Source organism: Giraffa tippelskirchi, chromosome X, assembly GCF_054371585.1.
Source record: "Giraffa tippelskirchi isolate mGirTip1 chromosome X, T2T-mGirTip1v1.2.pri, whole genome shotgun sequence".
NCBI lineage: Eukaryota > Metazoa > Chordata > Mammalia > Artiodactyla > Giraffidae > Giraffa > Giraffa tippelskirchi.
This window is the reverse complement of record NC_137289.1, coordinates 7,182,781-7,203,456: the sequence shown is the minus strand read 5'-3', so window position 1 is coordinate 7,203,456 and position 20,676 is coordinate 7,182,781. Positions and strand designations below refer to the sequence as shown.

The 20,676-nt window shown below is 37.0% G+C and overlaps 1 protein-coding gene across 25 annotated transcripts in view; it reads left to right on the top strand.

Moving 5' to 3' along the window:
• Nucleotides 1-20,308, top strand: part of FMR1 (fragile X messenger ribonucleoprotein 1) — a 39,419-nt gene extending 19,111 nt beyond the window's left edge. Inside the window, exons 6-17 of one of the 25 annotated variants that reach the window (XM_081566822.1) lie at nt 635-728; nt 826-942; nt 3,138-3,308; nt 3,403-3,481; nt 7,244-7,353; nt 8,058-8,192; nt 8,710-8,772; nt 11,084-11,170; nt 13,567-13,762; nt 15,380-15,487; nt 16,194-16,276; nt 18,367-20,308. In XM_081566822.1, the coding sequence (XP_081422948.1) occupies nt 635-728; nt 826-942; nt 3,138-3,308; nt 3,403-3,481; nt 7,244-7,353; nt 8,058-8,192; nt 8,710-8,772; nt 11,084-11,170; nt 13,567-13,762; nt 15,380-15,487; nt 16,194-16,276; nt 18,367-18,477 (1,354 nt within the window). In that variant the 3' untranslated portion in view covers nt 18,478-20,308. Of the gene's footprint in view, nt 1-634; nt 729-825; nt 943-3,137; nt 3,309-3,402; nt 3,482-7,243; nt 7,354-8,057; nt 8,193-8,709; nt 8,773-11,083; nt 11,171-13,566; nt 13,763-15,304; nt 15,488-16,193; nt 16,285-18,055 lie in introns of all 25 variants that reach the window. The other 24 variants (XM_081566818.1, XM_081566819.1, XM_081566813.1 and 21 more) reach the window with 24 other exon arrangements.
• The last annotated feature ends 368 nt before the right edge of the window (nt 20,309-20,676 follow it).

The following is a 20,676-nucleotide window of genomic DNA, read 5'->3' as shown; positions in this document are numbered from 1 at the left end:
GGAAAATCCCATGAACAGAGAAGCCTGGTGGGCTGTAGTCCTCGGGTCACAAAGAGTCAGACATGACTGACCATGCATGCATCATATATAACTGAAATCAGGAAGCCTGCAGAGGAGAGTGGTGGTCAGTCTCTCAGTTGTGTCCAAACTCTTTGCGAACCCATGGACTGTAGCCTGCCAGGCTCCTCTATCCATGGGATTTTCTTAGCAAGAATACTGGAGTGGGTTGTCATTTCTTCCTCCAGGGGGCCTTTCCAACCCAGGGATCAAACTCTGGTCTCCTGCATCTCTTGCATTGCAGGCAGATTATTTACTGCTGAGCCACCAGGGAAGTAGTTCCCCTAAAGATGTCATCTTTGATAATCTAGGACCACCATTAATTTCCTAAGAGCATAACTGGTTTTTTCCTTTCTCTATAATGTCAAATGCTTGATTGGCCTGAGTATATCAGAGATGCCTAACAAAGAAACTGAACTTACAAATGGACCGCACTTACAAAATAGCATATTTTGCATAAATCAAGTTTAATATGAATCTACAACTCTACTAAGTGCAAATGTCTCTGCATATATTTATACCAGTAGTTGGTTATCATGCATCTTAACTTCACAATGGTTATTCTTCTTATTTCTAGGTGTGCCAAGGAATCTGCACATAAAGACTTTAAAAAGGCAGTTGGTGCCTTTTCTGTAACTTACGATCCAGAAAATTATCAGCTCGTCGTTTTGGTGAGTGTTTCTGAGTTGTCTATTTTGGTGTGTTTCATTTAGGGCATTTGCTTTGATTGTAATGTTGTTTGTTTTTTTTTTTTTTAATATCCTTCAGTCCATCAGTGAAGTCACCTCAAAGCGAGCACACATGCTGATTGACATGCACTTTCGGAGTCTGCGCACTAAGCTGTCTCTGATACTGAGAAATGAAGAAGCCAGTAAGCAGCTGGAGGTATGTGGCTTTCCCTAGCGATGCTTGTGAGGCTATCTAGAAATGATAACTGTGTGGTTACAAATTACAAAACGTGACTATGGCAGCTTGTGCTTTGTTTATTGTTCTTAGCAATTCCTTGTATTCTATATTTTGAAAAATTAAATTGTACAATGCATAATCATACTAAAATTTTTATGCCTGAGGTTTCAGAATTAAGCAGCAGATTATATGTATGTTAAAGAACTTCTGGCCAACTCACTTTTTGCTAGAAGTTCATCAAAGCTGCTAATAAAGTGAAGCAATGCTTCTCCCATATAACATGTTATCATTAAAGTACTAGAGAGTATTTAAATATCTAATCATATTCCTTTCATTATCTATGTTTATCTCTGTTTAAAAGGGTATAGAACTTCTTCATTCTAATTGGTTGTCACTCTTTAAAACTCCTGTCTTCAGATTCCTGCCAGAGGCTCTTTCCCTAACTTACTATTTCGTCTCTTAAGGTGCATTTTATCTACTTTTATTAATCTTCCAATAATTTTCATCACCATACATTTATTTTCATTGATAACTATTTAGTACTTCCATCCATTACCATAGAAACTAAATGGATTTTAGTTTAATGTGCCAACTCCGGTATATAATTGTCAGGTTCCAGAGTTCCTCATCATTATTCATTTCATTAGAGGGAAAACACCATGCAGTTGAAATAGCAAATAAAAAAAGGACTTCCAGACTGCATATGAAGAGAAAAGGTGACCACTACTAAAGGCTGTATTCTTGTAAAAGTCTGTGAAACTTGCCACCTTCCAACTTAATTGAGATTGCTGAACACCTAGCAGGAGAGGAGACATTCATATCTCCTTTTGCTCCTTTGTTTTCTTTTTGGCCATGGAGGTCTATTTAATTACTTTTTACTCTCATTCTTTCTTGATGTCCCTGTGTTCACAAGCTTGTGGTTTCCTTAGTGATTCTCTCATAGCTTTTAGGCCAGAATAGCCTCCTTACTTTTCATTGTGAGTAATATGGAAATATACTCATTTAACTCTTCTTAAACATCTAATTCTTCTTAAATGATGTGTTGTCATACCTTTGGGTTATCATTTATCGGTGAAAAGAATGAACCAGGTGAATGAACCAGGACTCAAAAAACATGACCTCTTGAAAAGTCTAGGAATATTTGATTCACATTTTTACTCTAATCTACAAAAAGGATTTTATACTTTTAAAATTGTTTATAGTAGTTAACACTCATTCATTCAGATTATCAGGTATATTTGTATAATGAGAAACTAGTGTGCATGCCTATCTTTTCCTCACTACTAATATTAAAGAGATCCACATATTCAGATAAGAAATTTCCATTTTTCAACATGAGCCACTAATATGTTTGGTTTTCATTAATGGCATGCTAGAACTAAACATTAAATTTTGGTAATACTGATGATACTATCTAAAGAGAGTGATTATCCACAAGTTTTGGGGTATCAGTATAATCTAGTTCAGTCATCACTGAATATAAAGAATTCATCATACTTGTGGATCCAGATCACAAGGTCTTACAGACTCTGATCTTGTTTTAGGTTGCCGGCACATATGTAAGATAAGTTGTAAATCTCTGACACTTTGTAATCATTTAGTTTAATGTACCAACAATTTTTATGATTCCTTTACTCAGATTTGGGGGTGGTGGTGGGAGGATGTCCCTTTAATGTTCATCAGAGGGGTATCTAAACTCACAGTATCTAGTGATGTTACATAAATGACACCGTTTCTGGAAAAATATACACACCAATATCCTTCAATAAAATGAAATGAATACAGTGTTCCGTGAAGATGGTATTTAATTTTTTTTTTTTTTACTTAATATTGAGTCTGTCAGACCCAGTGAGCTGGTGTTTATTTGGGAACAGTTGATCTGCTTCTTAATTATTACGTTGGTGTCACTGGTTAACTAAGGCAGCCTTGCAAATAGGTTTCCAAAGGTTACCTTGGAAAATTGTCAACAAGCCCTTTCCTATTAGCAAATGTATCAAATGACGTAGACCTTTAGGAACCTAAAAAGTACTTAAGCTGTGCAAAATATTTTCTTAAACCTGTTAGTTTCCAATAGAAACTGATACACAGGGTCAAGATAATTTACATGGCTGACCTAAATACAGTTGTCTTAATAGTTGATAAAGCATACTAATCAGATGTGCATTTCTCTTCAGAGTTCAAGGCAACTTGCCTCAAGGTTTCATGAACAGTTTATCGTACGAGAAGATCTAATGGGTCTAGCTATTGGTACTCATGGTGCTAATATTCAGCAAGCTAGAAAGGTACCTGGGGTCACTGCTATTGATCTAGATGAAGATACCTGCACATTTCATATTTATGGGGAGGTAAATATTTTACTAAATAGTTTTTTCTAAAGTAAAATAGTATTTCAGATGGCTCGTGTTTTGTTGATTTAAACCTTTTCCCCATTTTGATTAGGATCAGGATGCAGTGAAAAAGGCTCGAAGCTTTCTCGAATTTGCTGAAGATGTCATACAAGTTCCAAGGAACTTAGTAGGTGAGTCACAAATTGCTTTTGACACACACTACAAAAGCAAGTTAGGTAAATAACTTATTTATGCTCATAGAATTCCATTTTCACTCATTGTGGAGTCAGTCATTTAGCTGAAGCTTAGTCTTTGAAATAGAGTCTATTGCTGCAATGTACAAAAAATATTTGGTAAATACCCTCAAAGATTACATTTTCAGAAGGCATACAAAAGATACTGCTATGCTAGTTCAAACCTACTGGTTCCTGGAAGGATAAGTTTTGCACAGCCTCTTCGCTGTATATATTTATATGTTAAATAATGTTTTTTCAAAATGAATGACATTTGGGGCCTTTTTATAATTTGGAGTAGACTGGTATTTGATCTCTCTAATGGAGCTGTAAAATAACAGTTATCTCCGCGTTGAAGATCTGAATGTAGGTTATTTAAATCTAATAAATTGCAAAGCTAGAAGTAATTCTGAATGTCTCTTGGGCTTTCTGCAACATCAGCTGTGATTCTTCATTTTGACTTGAGTTGTTTCATGACCATCACAATCATGTGTACCAGCAAATAACACAGGACCTCTCCACCAGTGCTCTTGAATGGTGCAGTTATCTTTAATAAAATCTATCAGCAAAGTGCAGTTTTATCAGAATACTACATATGTTTTAAATTTATAAATAAAATTGGGACATAACTACATTTAAAAATATTTTTAACTTTAGCTAATTACAAAAAGTAATGCATGCCCTTTGGAAGGTTTAAAGGAGAAAATAAGGGCTCTATGTGCATTTTCTTCACATGCTTTCACTTCTACTTAGCTTGCTGCTTTTGTCAGCATAGGATTGTAAACATCTTCCTATGCCATTATAAAAACACTTAGAATAGTATTTTTCACCCAAAGAAAACCAGTTTGAAGATAAAGTGTAAATACTAGTGAAACAATGCAGAATTGTTTTCTCAACTGTATACTGCATACAGTCAACTAAAGAGCATGACGATGTAATGGTACTGAGGTAACTTGCACTCCAGTTGCGTGTATGGGAAGTGTATGGTTAGCACTCTCCTGATTACTTCAGAAGTGGGGTTGTGAATGGTATTTTTTCCTCTTATTTACAGTTTGTCAAGCAGTTGCATACATTTTATAGTTAGAATGAAAGTAAGTGAACGTGTTAGTCACTCAGTCGTGTCCTACTCTTTGTGACCCCATGGACTGTAGCCTGCCAGGCTCCTCTGTCCATGGGATTTTCCAGGCAAGAACACTGGGGTAGATTGCCATTTCCTTCTCCAGGGGATCTTCCCAACCCAGGGATCGAACCCGGGTTTCCTGCATTGCAGGCAATCTTTACCATCTGAGCCACCAGGGAAGCCTTGCGGTCACAAAGAGTCAGAAACGACTAAGTGACTAACACAACAATAACAATGGAACTGAAGTTAATTATATTTTGCTCCTTTTATTCAGTGAAGTGTTTTCTAAAAACCTATCACTTAAAGTGCTAAAAGATCAGATTTTAAACATGATATCTCTTATTTCCCACAAATTGTTTGGTATGTACGCTTATCTTTTCTGAAAATTGCTTGTTCTTCACCCACTTTGACACTGAATTTGTTTAATTGTTTAATCAGTCGTAGTTAATACACAGTGTGTGTGTATATATATATATTTATATATATATAATAGTATATATCATATATATATATATAGGATTGTTAAGATATTAGTAGAAATGTGTGCCAAAGTCTCCTTTTTCTTTTTGCTAACTCATTTAAAAGATCTTTATTAAAATCAGCATCAGTTCATGAAAATGTGTTACAGATTTAAAGAAAAAAATATGGGAAGACTCCATGTAACTTCTATCCTCCTCCGATCCCTTTTCATTTGAAGGGAAGAACAACAGAAATAATTGCAGAAACACCTAGGTCAGGAGTCCTGATTTAGTATGTCAGTTCTTTTCCCTGACCACTGACCAGTCAGAAGAGGTTGTGAGGATAAGTGAGACTGGCACACACAGCAGGAATACCAAGGCTATTCTGATTTGAAGAACCACAAGGTCTTGCTTTGAGAAGGCTTTCCCTGCATTCTTATCTAGGATTGGCTCAGCAAATTTTCATTCCTGTTTTTTTTTTCCTTTATTGTTGTTGTTCATTCGCTAAGTCGAGTCTAACTCTTTGTGACCCCATGGACTGCAGCACGCCATGTTTCCCTGTCCTTCCACAATGGACATGAGTTTGAGCAAGCTCCGAAAGATGGTGAAGGACAGGGAACCCTGGCGTGCTGCAGTCCATGGGCTTGGAAAGAGTCGGACACGATTGAACAACAACATGTCCACTAAGTCAGTGATGCCTTCCAACCATCTCATCCTCTGTCTACCCCTTCTCCTCTTGCCCTTGATCTTTCCCAGAATCAGGATTTCTTCCAGTGAGTAGGTTCTTTGCATCAGGTGGCCAAAGTATTGGAGCTTCAGCATCAGTCCTTCCAGTGAATATTCAGGGTTGATTTCCTTTAGGACTTCATTTAGGAATTCTTTAGGATCCCCATCCCTACTTTAGATGAAATGGTGGGGCAAGCCCATTTATGGGCCCGGCCAGCTCAGCTTGCTTTAAGTACCTCAGGAGCTCCATTGGAATTTGATGTAATTCGGATGTAGATTTCTCCAATCAGTTCTTAATATTTGGAATGTCTTGTTTTGATGGCTCTGAAAGCAGTCGTTTCCCAGCTACGTGAACAAATTTTTTAAAGTGAGAGAGAGATTTGAGTGCCTATCCATTGCTTCTATTTGAAGTCTTCAAAGTTTTAACAGATGATATGATAAAACTTAATCTTGAACTGGTTTTAAACTTTTTCATTGTGGTTTTAAGCTAAAGTGTGATTTCTTAATCTTTTATTCTGTGACTAATCACTTCACCTTCTAACATACTAGTTTAATTTGTGAGTCACACACAAGAGTAGTAGTCCACTAACACACTGGCCTGAAGAATGTGTACTTTTAGATATATGTATAGCTGTTTACGGGCTTCCCTGGTGGCTCAGATGGTAAAGAATCTGCCTGCAATGCAGGACACCAGGGTTCGATCCCTGGGTTGGGAAGATCCCCTGGAGGGGAGGGATGGCTACCCACTCCAGTACTCTTACCTGGAGAATCCCATGGACAGAGGAGCCTGGTGGGCTACAGTCCATGGGGTCACACAGAGTCAGACACAGCTGAGCGACTAAGCAGCAGCAGCAGCACCAGCATAGCTGCTTATGCCGCTTTTAGAGTGTCTTATAAATGTGCCATATAAAATTCTAAAAATATTTGCCATGGGCAAAGAAGCAGGTGTAAATCATATACAGATAGGATTGAAATTGTCAAATAAGCAATTGTATTTTCTATTATTTATCCTTTTCATTAATTCTTTTTATAGAGCTTTGCAGAAAGAAGGATACACACCACTATACCTGAACATTTAAAGTGTGCCCTTGTATGCCAAATAAGAGCCTATCTTTGAACTGTCTTAAAAATGCGAACTTATCCTGTCAGTTCACAAGTTATTACTCAACTCATACCCGACCAAAGGAGTTAGAACTGTGATGACTTCATAGAATGAAAAGCCAGTTTCAATGTCGTGTTTTGTTTTTTTTTTTTTTTTTTGAAAAAAGTCTCTGTTTTGGTTTTGAGATAGAAAGAATTCAAATTATATGAAATTTTATACATATATAAAATGTTATAGTTTACAGTAGGGTGTGCTTACTGGTTTGAGGAGTGTGATTTTAAAACCAAACCTGAATTATTCATTTTTTAACTTAGGCAAAGTAATAGGAAAAAATGGAAAACTGATTCAAGAGATTGTGGACAAGTCAGGAGTTGTGAGGGTGAGAATTGAGGCTGAAAATGAGAAAAATGTTCCACAAGAAGAGGTATGTTTCTAGTGCATATGTTTCTGGTTTGTCTAATAAAGTCTTTTATTGTTTTATTTGACACAGTAACTTAGAGGCCTCTAATATGCACATAATGTGAATGTAAAACCTCTGTCAGGCATGCCAGTTAATTGCAGTTGTAGATGACAGCCTCTTTCTAGTCTCTGATGCTGTGATTGTGTATTAGTCCCTTTAACTCCTTAAGTGTTATTTCTAGATCTTTAGCATGGGCCATCACAAATGTAAAAAAAAAAAAATCTGAAGCACACTTCAATTATCACTTAATGTTACTGGCAGAGACAAAATTGGGACACTAGTTAGGTTTTTGGCTTTCATCTTTTGGCTTTTTTAGTTTGTATGTTTGTGTTTGTGTGCCTTACATTTTTTGAAGTATTTGGGATGGAGGAGGTGAGGGCGTGCTCTTCTGAAGTACAATGGTACTGTTTAAAATAAAATCCTTCCAAATTGCCATAATTTTCATATGTTGTCTAGTCTTTGCTTTTGTGAAAGGTTGTTTTAACTGAAGTTGAATCTGTGTGCATTTTTATTGCACAATTTTTGCATTCTGTAAGTTTGTTTACCAAAAGTGTCTATAATAGTTTCTGTTCTTAAAAAAAGATGATCATTGATACAATAATGGTGCTAAGTAAAATCTTAAAAATGAATCCTTTTTTTCTCTTCTATATTTTGTGTTTTTCACCAAGGAAATGATGCCACCAAATTCCCTACCTTCCAGTAACTCAAGGGTTGGACCTACTCCCTCAGAAGAAAAAAAACATACAGATATAAAGGAAAATAGCACTCACTTTTCACAGCCTAACAGCACAAAAGTCCAGAGGGTAAGAAATAATTGTCACTTTGAATTATGCTGTAAGTAATTTCTTTGCCCCAAATGTCACAGCTGTTGTTCTGGGTATTTTCTCTGGTTAGGCTTACAGGCTACTCATGCTGTATCTGTTTCAGATCTTATTGCCAACTTATGAGATATTACAGACCAATGCGATAACTACTTTTCAGTTTATTCACAGTGACAAATCTTATGCTATAAACATAAAATATGGGGTTGCATTTAGTGGTCACCATTTAGTGGTCATTTTTCTTTTGAGGGTGGACTTTTGTTTTTTCATGCTATAGCTCTTGAAATTTTGCAGGTTGTAATATATCCAAATGTACCTTCTGTTAGATGCATAAATTATTACTTAAAGCCATATTTTTTAAACTGACTTTCAATATGTGAACTAACCGAATTGTTTAGAAACGGATTTAGAAGTCCTGCAGTGAAAGTCCTGCGTTCAGGCTTCTGTGTATCATTTGCTATAGTTAATGACATCACTTGCATTCCTTATACTGCTTTAGGTGTTAGTGGTTTCATCCATTGTAGCAGGGGAATCCCAGAAACCTGAACTCAAGGCTTGGCAGGTAGGAAACCATTCCTTGAAAAATACATTTCAATTTTATATTTTAATGTTTATTCTCCTTGTTAAGAAAGACTTCAACTGATCATCAGAGTTGGGGCATGGTGGAGGTGTGTCTGTGGGCTTTTTGGCTCCATTGCCGTGGGGAGAAAGCTCATACTCCTTCCTATTGCTTACAAGGCCTTTCTTTCATAGCCACCTGACCAATATCGTCTCTTACCACTCCTCTTCCTTGCACTGGAGAGAGGCTTGAGCCATACTTAGAGTTGTCCAAACACCGCTCTACTCCTTGTTGCTTCTAGACATAGGCATATGTTTCCTCTGCCAGAAGCCCTCTGTTTTCTCCAGCTTGCCACCTTGCTGTGGGCTTACTCCATGTGGCTCTTTCCTTGTGTACTTGCCATCGGGTCCCTCCCCCTGTCGAGCTCAAGAGCCTTTTTCCCCTTTGATGCTCTGATGTGATCATCTCTGTTTGTAGCACTTACCACATAGATGTTTACTTGTTATCTCCTCACATTGTTAGTTTCTTGAGGGCAAGCCCCCCCCTACCTGGCCTGTAAGAACTGTTGATGAGGGAAAATGTTACGAGCAACAAGAGATTAAAAGTGAAAATGCCATTTTATAAAGAGAAATGTAACTGCAGTTGAATTGGACATTGCTCTCTGCGAGGGAGTCCAGTTCTCACCCCAGATCAGAGAATCACTTTTTCCTGGCGTCTACATTGAAGGTCACTGTTCTGCTCTTGCCTTTCTTTGTCTTAACTATTCTGGTCCACTAGTGATGTGCTTAATAGAGTGGCACTTGGGTACATCATCAGTTTGGAAATGTTGAAAGATAATTTTGTTTTTCAGTATTTGCTTCAAAGTTGATCAGCTAAATCTGTGGCATTAAAGCTTATTTTGATAGTATGTGATCCAGGGAGAAGGGCATAGCATTTCATCATAGGGCATTTTGGAAAATAATATGGTTAACTGCTTTGTAAGAAAGTCAGTTGGGGAAAAAAAAAATTCAACAGTCAAAAATCTTTTTGAGAAAAAGATCTGGGTCATAGGCCTGATTAATTCCATAGTTCATTCAGTCAAAAAAAAAAAAAAAATGAAGCCAATGCGTTTTCAGTGGCACCTGATTCTTTAGGTGGTCCTTGTTACTAGGAAGCAATGCCTTGCCTACCAGATGGATGCCAGTTTGCAAGCAATATTTCCTAATTATTCAGTGTTACACCCTATCAACAGCCAGGTTCACGTGGAAGGAAAAAGAAAAGGCCTATTTCAACCCCACATACGTTTAAGATGCTATATACTGAGTGCAAGCAAACAAAAGCAGCCTAGCAGTACCAAAATCTATCAAACGAATGCTCTTTTTAAAAGAATGATACTTGCTAAGTTTTTTGGCTTCTCACACCTAAAAACTTCACCTAGAATATTCTAATATATCTACATCAAAACTACTGTGTGCTTTTCTTTAGTCACTTGTGACTATCAGTAACCATGAGAATTTCATCAGTAGTGGAATACTGAATTGTTCTCAGCTTTGAAGGTCATAATTGCCAGCTGTTAGTTTACAGAACTGGCCTAGGCCTCCCTATAACTTGTGACAAGAAATATTTTTTTTCCCTCATTTCTACTGATGAGCTAGAAGTACACATTTTTAGTATACTTGTTTTTCAAAAAAATCTATCCTTAAAGTTTTATCATAGGGAGATCAAAGTTTCCTAATGATTCAGTCCTTTACAATGTTCAGAGTACATTATTGAAATATATTGAAATGTTAAATTTTATGTTCATGAGTATGCCCAGTTCCCCCCCCTCACAGAATAATTACTAAGTGCACACTAATTCATCCTAACTCTTTTTGTTTGTATCTTGTTTGTACTCTGTTGACTTGGTTAGCAAAGTTGATTTAGTTTTTACTTTTGTGCCCTAGCATCTAATTTTAATATTTTAAAGAATTTTATCTAGATAAAACTTGTAGTAAATTAATGAGTATATTAAAGCACTCATTTTGTTTATGTCTCTCATGTTAAAGCGTGTATACTTTTGAGTTACATAATTTATAAGCTTGCCAACATTTAATAGTGTTTAAATCATAGTAACCCTGATGGCATTTAATGGTTGCTGTGTTGATCTGTCCTTATACACAGGAGATGTGTAAAATATACTAACTGCTCTTGTTTTTATGTTTTTCATATTTTCAACAAACTTTTCTGTACCTACTGTTTGTCAGATCCTGTGCTAGGGATTTAGTCGTTATTTGCATGTTTCAGATTGTAATTCATCATTAATTTGATAAGATCACTGTTATCATTTCTTTTTCAGGGTATGGTGCCGTTTGTTTTTGTGGGAACAAAAGACAGCATCGCTAATGCCACTGTTCTTTTGGATTATCACCTGAACTATTTAAAGGTGAGAAAGGAAGAACTTTAACTTTGAATCTTTTTGCACTAAAATAGAAAAACTCCGTAGTAAATCTTAACACAATTAAGATTTGTTCTAGCCTGTACATGATGATGAAAGACGTATAAAATATAATAGAAAAAAAAATCATTTTGTTGAGCTTATTGTATTCTTTCTGAAAACACAAGGCAGTTTTCCATCATTTTAAATTTAAGAATCAGTATCCCCATTCTGAAGAAATTCCCCTATTTTCCATCATTCTTGTGGTAAACCCTCATACCCACTTTAGACAATCCTGTCTAAAATCCTTTTCATCCCATTGATCCTTTCTAGCCCTTGAGAGTTTTTTCCAGGCCAAATTTTATGTCTGTAACACTTGCTTTGTTGTCCCCTTTATGTCATTTATCAGGAAAAGCCCAGGGTTTCATGAAGTCCTCTGTTTAAATGTGTACCCTTCATAATTTTCTCTATACTCCGTTTTACAAACTAGAAGCAATTTGTCTTCTTGTAGAAATGCTCATTTTAGTTGGTATTTGTACCACTGTGCGTACTCCAGCTTAGAATCTGGAAAGCAAGAACCAGGAGGCTGCAGGGCATAGCAGAAAAAGCAGTGGATTGGCAGCCCAGCACTTGCCTGTAGTCTTCTGCCATGACCAGCCCTGTGTCTGTAGGCAAATCACCTCCCTAGACTAGGTGCTTTTTAAAATTTATTTTGGCCAAATGTTCTGTAATTCGACAAAATAGAATTTTACCAGTGTCACTTTTATAATTCCATCTTTGTATCCACATGTATCAAAAACATACTATAACTGGTACTAAATACTATTTTTAAAATAATCCAACTTCTATTGTATTTATGAGGCTATCCTATTAAGAATTTTTCTGCTGACTTCTTAAATAAAATGAAGCAATTTATAGTTACATGTAAATAAGGAAGAAAAACATAATAGCTAGGCACTTCTTATCCTTCTTATGGTGGTCAATTAATAATTGAAAATGGAGAGGTTTCATCCAGCAAGGTTTGCATGGGTAGGATACCCCATTGATTTGCTTAGTCACTTTTATTTTAAAGTGTGTTTTATGTGTAATCTGTTGTATGTGTTTTTCTTCCTATTCTTAGCTTAAATAATGTTGAAGACCTGGAAATTTAGGGTTGCATTGTATCAGTCCCTTGTTCTTTTAACCAGTGTTCTTCTTTAAATCTTTTGATTTATTCTTCACAATTGAATATCTTTTTGGATTATTAGCAGCTGTCCTGTTGCCATGCTTCCCATCACCAGATCTTCCCTTGAGTGGGCTTGGCATCTCTCACCGAGTGGTGACTGCTTTGCCCCCATGGGATAACCTGGACTACCATTCTGTTTTCCTAGATCCACCCATTCCATGAGCTATGACTGTACTTCTGGAGTAAGCCACTCAAGCCACTCACTCAGCGGCAGTCTCTCCTTTAATTAAGTCCTTTGTAAAACAATGTCTGGTTCAGAGCACAGATGACACTCATCTAGATCCTTACCTGCCCTTTTCCTGAAGCTGCTGTAACTAAGATTTTAAGAACTTAGCTTTACAGGGGCTTCCCCGGTGACTGTTCATGTGGACAGTCCCTATGATTGCCTCTACTCTAGTTGTGGATCTAGTTCCCTGCAGCTGGTAAATCGATGTTTATGAATAGATTGGAAGGAGAAGGGTTAGAACTGAGATATCATCTGGTTTTGACAGAACCTAGCATATTGGAAGCATTGTGTGTGAGGGTCTGTTAGTGGACCCCAGGTGTATATTTTGATCAATTGACTTTATACTGTTTGTCATACTTGTTTTAGCAGAGTTGTAGTCTTTTAAGAGGTTTTCAAGGCATGATATCCAACTTTGTGGGTTAACTATTAGATAGTTCCTGTTCTTTGAAAGTAGAAGATGGCCCAAGTTCAGTGTTTCGTTAATTAAGATTTTAACTGGCAAATCTATTTCAATTAATAAGATTATTTACAATGTGTGATTTTTAAGCTTAGCTGGTTAAGCCTTAAATGTCATTTATCCGTATTCATACGTTTTAGAGTTGTTTTATTCAATAACCTATTATCAAGTCCCAAAACTACCATAATTGTGCCTTAGCAGATCTATTGGATAATATTGCCAAATTAAATAACTTTAAATTCTGTCAGTATAATTTTAATGCTGAGTATTTTTGTTATATCTCTTAATTCTGGACATCAATAATATGTTACCTATAGTAATTTTCTTTTTAAGGAGACCATTCAATTTCCTGATAATTCTGTGTAACAGTGTTTACTATGAACTTAGAGCTGAAATTTAAATATTTCCAGTATACTTTTTATCTGATGAAAAGGAGAAAGGTATTATTAAGTAAAATGTCAAATTATTTTTACTGTTATCTTGTATATTTTAAATAGGAAGTAGACCAGTTGCGTTTGGAGAGATTACAAATTGATGAGCAGTTGCGACAAATTGGAGCTAGTTCTAGACCACCACCAAATCGTACAGATAAGGAAAAAGGCTATGTGACTGATGATGGTCAAGGACTGGGTCGAGGTAGTAGACCTTACAGAAATAGGGGGCACGGCAGACGCGGTCCTGGATATACTTCAGGTACAAACTAAGCATTTTACTCAGTAACTTTATCTGTTCCTAGACTTAATAGCTGCTAATCTCTAATATTCATTAGAACCCCATTATAACAATTTCTCACTATGTGGTTTCCAATTCACAGTGGGTCAAATTGTGTTGCAAGACACATAGAGTGAAAAACCTGATAATAACCCATAGAGTTCACAGGGCAGGTGTGAGTTCTGTCCACAGTCTGACTGGGGATAAATCTGCTTAAGCCCTTGTACGCTGATGCCTTTCCTAAGGCCTGTCCTGATTTTATTACTGTATAGCCAAAACTTTTTTCATTTGTGTACTGTGGCTCATGTTTTGTCAGGCGTGTGCTGGTCATACTTGCTGGATGGACTGTGTAAATCAGGGGTCTACATCCTGTGGCTCATAAGGTGATTTTGAGTGGCATGGCCAAAGTCAGCCCTAGGCACAGTCAAGAAGTAGGCGAAGTTTCTCTTTGCCTCCCCAGTTCTTCTCTCAGTGCTTCTTTCTTCTCTCCCAGTACCTTTCACTGAACGCTGCCCCACTACCCGTGCCCTACTGTCTTGCTCAACTGTGTATCTACTATGTAACTTGCTAATGATGGTATAAGGTATAATCCATCTCACAAATATTTGCATTTCAAAAAGGAACTCTGTAAGATGGAAAAGCCTTCAAGATCCACAGGAATGAAGCTATAATGGTGAAGCTATAATTGCTCACTAGCTCCAACAGAGGAAGAGAGAGGTAGTAGAGTTGCTGTTCTGAAGTGGGGGAGAGAGCTACCTACTCCTAAGGCCAGCCTTGAACCTGAGCCCTCATCCCTTTCCCAACAGTCTGTTCTTGATGCTGTGGAAGGTCCCCCCTCACCAGGAAGTTCTTTTCCCATCTCCCATCCCCTGTGTCATTAACCCACCCCCTCAGGTATAATAAGTTCACTACAGTAAATCCTTTCTAATGATCAGTTATTCCTGCGGGAGTGGGAGGGAAGTTTGTTGACCAAGCATCAGGCAAGCGTATCCCCATTCAGTGAGGTCCAGTCCGTGATCCCACAAGAGACCATTCCCTGGGGTAGTAGCCACAATGACCACCTTTGCCACCCTCTCTAAGATGACCAAAATGTGTGCATTCCCCTCTGTCCCTGGGCCAAACCTTGTTCAAAGGAACCCTCTCTCTAGAAGTTTTGTTTATCAAGGTATTGCATTTAACTGTTGTAGGCAACTTTTCCTCCAGAGAGCACAGATGTTTAAAGGAGCACAGCTGTTTAATGATGTGGCATACTCAGGTTTGAACTTAGATGGCTGATAGAATTCCTTTATTTTTTTATGAGAAGGAAAAATGTGAAACAAAAATTACCTCAAATATTGTGAAAACCTTCATTTTGAACTTAAGATAATTTGTTTTACAAAATGGAAGGTGATAATATACTCTTTGGTGGGCTTATAAATTGGGAAGTGTAATGGATTACCCCCAGGAACGTCTCTGGAAGCTTCTGTTAACCTAACATTTTTTTTTTAAGTCAGACAACGGTATATAACTTTTAACTCTCGATAGGAACTAATTCTGAAGCATCAAATGCTTCTGAAACAGAATCTGACCACAGAGATGAACTCAGTGATTGGTCATTAGCTCCAACAGAGGAAGAGAGGGAGAACTTCCTGCGCAGAGGAGACGGGCGGCGGCGTGGCGGTGGAGGAAGAGGACAAGGAGGAAGAGGACGTGGAGGTGGCTTCAAAGGTACAGAGGGTTTTTCGTTTAAGAAATGAAGCTGAATTGTAACAACTGTCTGAAGTTCTATGAAAAAGCTAGGTGATTCAGTGACATACTATCAAGTCCCCATTTCTCGAACCATTTTGTACTGGTCACCATAAGAAAGGCTCATGTAATTAGCCATATCAGACAGGCTTTCTTATAGTTTACGTAGAATAAAATATGAATAACCCATGATAACTAGTTCAGCTTCTTTGGGTACTCTAAACACACATCTGATCATTAGTTCAGGTTGACCTATCACACAGTTGATGTAGAACTGTGATGGCTTAGGAATGTTTTCTGTAACATGTGCTGCTGTGCACTAAGCCGCTCTAGTCATGTCCAACTCTTTGCAGTCCTGTGGACTGTAGCCCACCAGGCTCCTCTGTCCGTGGGATTCTCCAGGCAAGAGTACTAGAGTGGGTAGCCATTTCCTTCTCCAGGGGATCTTCCCGATGCAGGGATCGAACTCAGGTCTCTTATGTCTCCTGCGTTGGCAGGCAGGTTCTTTGCCACTAGTGCCACCTGGATGCTAGATTATTAGGCAGTGTGTAACTGAAATTGCTAGGTTGTTGATTATATTTTAGATTCTGTGGTTGATCTAAATACATTGAGGATGTGGAAACAAAGAACTCGCCAATAGACATGTCAGAATCAGTGACCATTGAACCTTTTAAAAATGTCCCTATAGGAAATGACGATCACTCCCGAACAGATAATCGTCCACGTAATCCAAGAGAGGCTAAAGGAAGAACAGCAGATGGATCCCTCCAGGTAAACCTGTGTGCCTCTTTTCATGTAAATTGTCCCAGTTACAGAAGTTTGAGATTTATGTGAATTTGCTATACTATATAGGTATTTGTGAAATACTTTCCTTTCAACATTACATTTGTGGTCAATTTTAGTCCTTTGTGACAAGTATAGAAAGAAGATTTCTCTAGAGAATGTGGAGTCTCAGTATTTGTAAAGATTTCAACAACCACATTATGACTTCAGTACCACATAGGTGGTTCTCCCTACCCCCGTTCTCCAAGGAAAGAAACATCCAGGAATGTACTGAGAGACTTGTGTAAGCCCTGTGGAACCCACATCCCTCCTCACTGGAGTTACAAGGATAAGGTGTCCCCTTTGACTGAAAAGTAAGAAAAAGAAGGTATCTAGCTCACAATAGACAGGGCTGATGACACTCAGCTAGTACATGCTGAATCAGTCAGCTGCTTATTTAGAGCCAGCCTCTACCCTGAGAACCCATCTCATGTGGCCAGCACCTGTGCTGAACACACTGTTAACGTAATTTTAAAATGACCCCCCAAGCACGGCCAGGTACCTTGGCTGGGTGTATTGTATCTCACTTAATGTTTCAGCAGTACCCTGAGGTAAGAAGTTTTACTATTCTGTTTTATAGGTGCATAAACTGAAGTTTAGAAAGATTGAGTCACATAGTTAGCATACACTAGAGTGATATTTGAACCCTGGTACCTCATTCCCAGAACGCATGATCTCTTTGGCTGCTTCTTTAACTCTGAAGACTTAATCCAAATAGTTGGGGGTCCCTTCATGACTATGGATTGGTTTGGGACCAGTACCTAAAATTAGTGAGACATAAATTTTAAGAGCAGAAACTTCATGACAGGCTATTCCTTAGAATTCATAGCATTTGTAAGTAGGTGTTAACTATTAGCTGATGCTTAAGGATCATCACAGAAAAGATCTTAGACCTAGAGTGATGAAATTATGTACACATGTATTTTGTACCAGTTTTATAATTCCCCTCTTGACAACCAAACAGTTAAAACACTCACCCAGGACCAACAATTAAACACACTTTGAAATTCAAGTGCAGCATTTTGGAACTGTAGGTAGTCCCATTTGTACTTGAAGCATATCAATACTTTTACTAATTGTTGTAGGCCTGTGTGTCAACATTATCTTTCTTTTGTACAGCATCTACAATTGCATTAGCAGTGTTTAGGTGTTTAGTGCTGGCATTTAAAATATAAATCTCAGAATATTATTTTTTAAATCGTATTCATCTCTATCCTCTTCCTGGGATTCCAGTTCTCCCACACATTAGTGTCTTCAAATTTCCCTGTACTATTCTTATTCTTGAGAGTTTAAGTTGTATGATCCTCTGACTTGCCTTACTGTAATACAAGCTATTAGAAACCAGTGCTCATGAGTATATATGAGTATATATAGTGTGTGTGTATGTGTGTGTATATATGAGTATATACAGTTTATGTGTATATATATACACACACATACTGTAAGACAGAGGGAGCCCTCAGTGTAGACAAAGTTAATCATACTTAATAATAGAAATGAAGATGTCAACTAAAGGCTAGTTAATAAGTGAGTTAAGTTATTGCTCTGGTAACATCAGAATAGGAAGACAATAATTTGTCTCTTTCCTCCTGGGTTTCATATCTTTGAAGAATAAACCATTTTTTTGAACTCTAGTATTACAGACGTGTATATTTTGCATATATATTTTGCAATCAGTAATAGGAGTTCATTTTAACTATTTGTTTCTCATTGTTTTGTTCTACTTAGAAGAAGACACAGTAGGATTGTGAGTTTTTATCTAACTTTGGATGCAGTGAGATGACCAAGGTGTTCCAGTTACAGAAGAAGAGTGTTTTAGAATCATAAGCCAAATAAACCTCCTACCTGACCTTAATTTCTCACACTTCTTCTATTCAAATCCCTTTTAACATGTGGAATTTACACTTTGGGCTTAAATTTCTTGTCAGGCCAATTACAGATTACAACAGAATATGGTCTTTGTATATAACAACTATAACTTGTTTTAGATCAGAGTTGACTGCAATAATGAAAGAAGTGTCCACATTAAAACATTACAGAATACCTCCAGTGAAGGTAATCGGCTGCGCACGGGTAAAGATCGTAACCAGAAGAAGGAAAAGCCAGACACCGTGGATGGCCAGCAACCACTTGTCAATGGAGTACCCTAAACTGCATAATTCTGGAGTGATATCCCCTATACCATTTCTGTAATTCTTATTCCATATTAGAAAACTTTGTTAGGCCAAAGACAAATAGTAGGCAAGGTGGCACAGGGCATGAAATGAACAATTCCGTTAAGAATTTTGCTTTTTTCACATTGGCCATAAGCAGCAATTTTCAAATTTGCACAAAATGAGGTCTTAAAATTTTTGAAACATTACTTTTAAATAATTAAGTAGACTTAGCACTTCAGGACAGTATTTTCATTTGTTTTTTTTTTTTTTTTTTTAAAAACCAAGCAGTGATATTCTTTGTTAATTTGGACCGTTACCCTGCATTGGGTGATAACTCACTGGTACATTTCAGTTTTTCTGAATAATAGCGTTTATGGTAATCATATTAGACTTCTGTTTTCAATCTCATATAGAAGTCCATAAAATACTATGGCATTTCATGTCCTGTGTCAGTTTATGTTTTGGTCCACTTTTCCAGTATTTTAGTGGACCCTGAGATGTGTGTGATGTGACGTTTGTCATTTTCATTAGCAAAAAAAAAAAAAAAAAAGTTGTATGATCTGTGCCTTTTTTATATCTTGGCAGGTAGGAATATTATATTTGGATGCAGAGTTCAGGGAAGATAAGTTGGAAACACTAAATGTTAAAAGATGTAGCAAACCCTGTCAAACATTAGTACTTTATAGAAGGATGCATGCTTTCCATATTTTTTTTCTTACATAAACATCAGGTTAGGCAGTATAAAGAATAAGACTTGTTTTTGTTTTTGTTCTGTTGCACTGAAGTTTGACAAATAGTGTTATTGAGAGGGATGTGTAATTTTTCTGTATAGACCGGAGAAGAAGTAACGGTCTTTTCATTTGCGAGAGGCTCAAATGTTTTCAGCTAGGAACAAATCTTCCTGGTCGAAAGTTAGTAGGATACGCCTGCTCTTTGGCCTGATGACCAGTTTTAACTTAGAGCTGTTTTTCCTTTTGTCCTCCCCGAGTTTTGTGAAGTTTCTCATTTTCATTTCAAGTTTATTTGGGGGAGGTAGAAAGGTCACTTCCATGTGTGCATAATAATCCTGTGAAGTACAGGTACTTTGAGAAACATTGGAAGCAGGTTAAATGTTTTGTAAACTTTGAAATGTTAGGTCTAATGTATAAGCAGACTTGGAAAGCAGACTAGGATCGGTTAATACATGAGACTTTTTTCTTTAGTTTTTTTACCTTTTTTTTTTTTTTCGGCTTGTTGGATTTTGGTGGTTTTTTTTGTTTGTTTTTTTTTTTTTTTTTTTTTTTTACGAGATTTACTGAGGAAAATATGTGAAGGACCTTCACTCTTAAGATGTTATATTTTTCTTAAAAAATAACTCCAAGTAGGGGTACCACTGAATCTGTACAGTGCCGTACAAACCGAAGTTCTGCCTCTGATGTCTGTTGTGAGTTTGTTTCTTTGACTTTTCATTTTATGGTTACTTTTCCTTGCATACAAATAAGCATATAAAAATGGCAACAAACTGCACATGATTTCAAGAATATTAAAAAGTCTTTTAAAAGTATTGCCAAACATTAATGTTGATTTCTAGTTATTTATTCTGGGAATGTATAGTATTTGAAAACAGAAATTGGTACCTTGCACACATCATCTGTAAGCTGTTCGGTTTAAAATACTGTAGATAATTAACCAAGGTAGAATGACCTTGTAATGTAACTGCTCTTGGGCAATATTCTCTGTACATATTAGCGACAACAGATTGGATTTTATGTTGACATTTGTTTGGTTATAGTGCAATATATTTTGTATGCAAGCAGTTTCAATAAAGTTTGATCTTCCTCTGCTACACTGCTGTTGATGCAATCCTTACAAATGATTGCTTTTAGAATTTTAAGCTAGGAAAAGTCTATAGAAAGTGTTCTGTTACAAAATGTATCTGTTACCATTGGAAATTTCACATGTCATAGGAAGTTAGCCGATATCTACCAACTTTCAAGAACTTGATCTTGTTTAATAAGGTGAAAATAGCAACAAAATGGTACAAAAGCACATTGTGCCATTACAATATGCACTAAGTCTCTTTTTTTACCACGGCTGAATTCAGCAAGGGGCTAACTTGCTTAAATGTGAATTACTAACTTCTAAAACTGTAATTTGAGTCACATGTTTTCATGTGGAGTTGGAGTTGATTCATATTACAATTTGTGTGCTAAA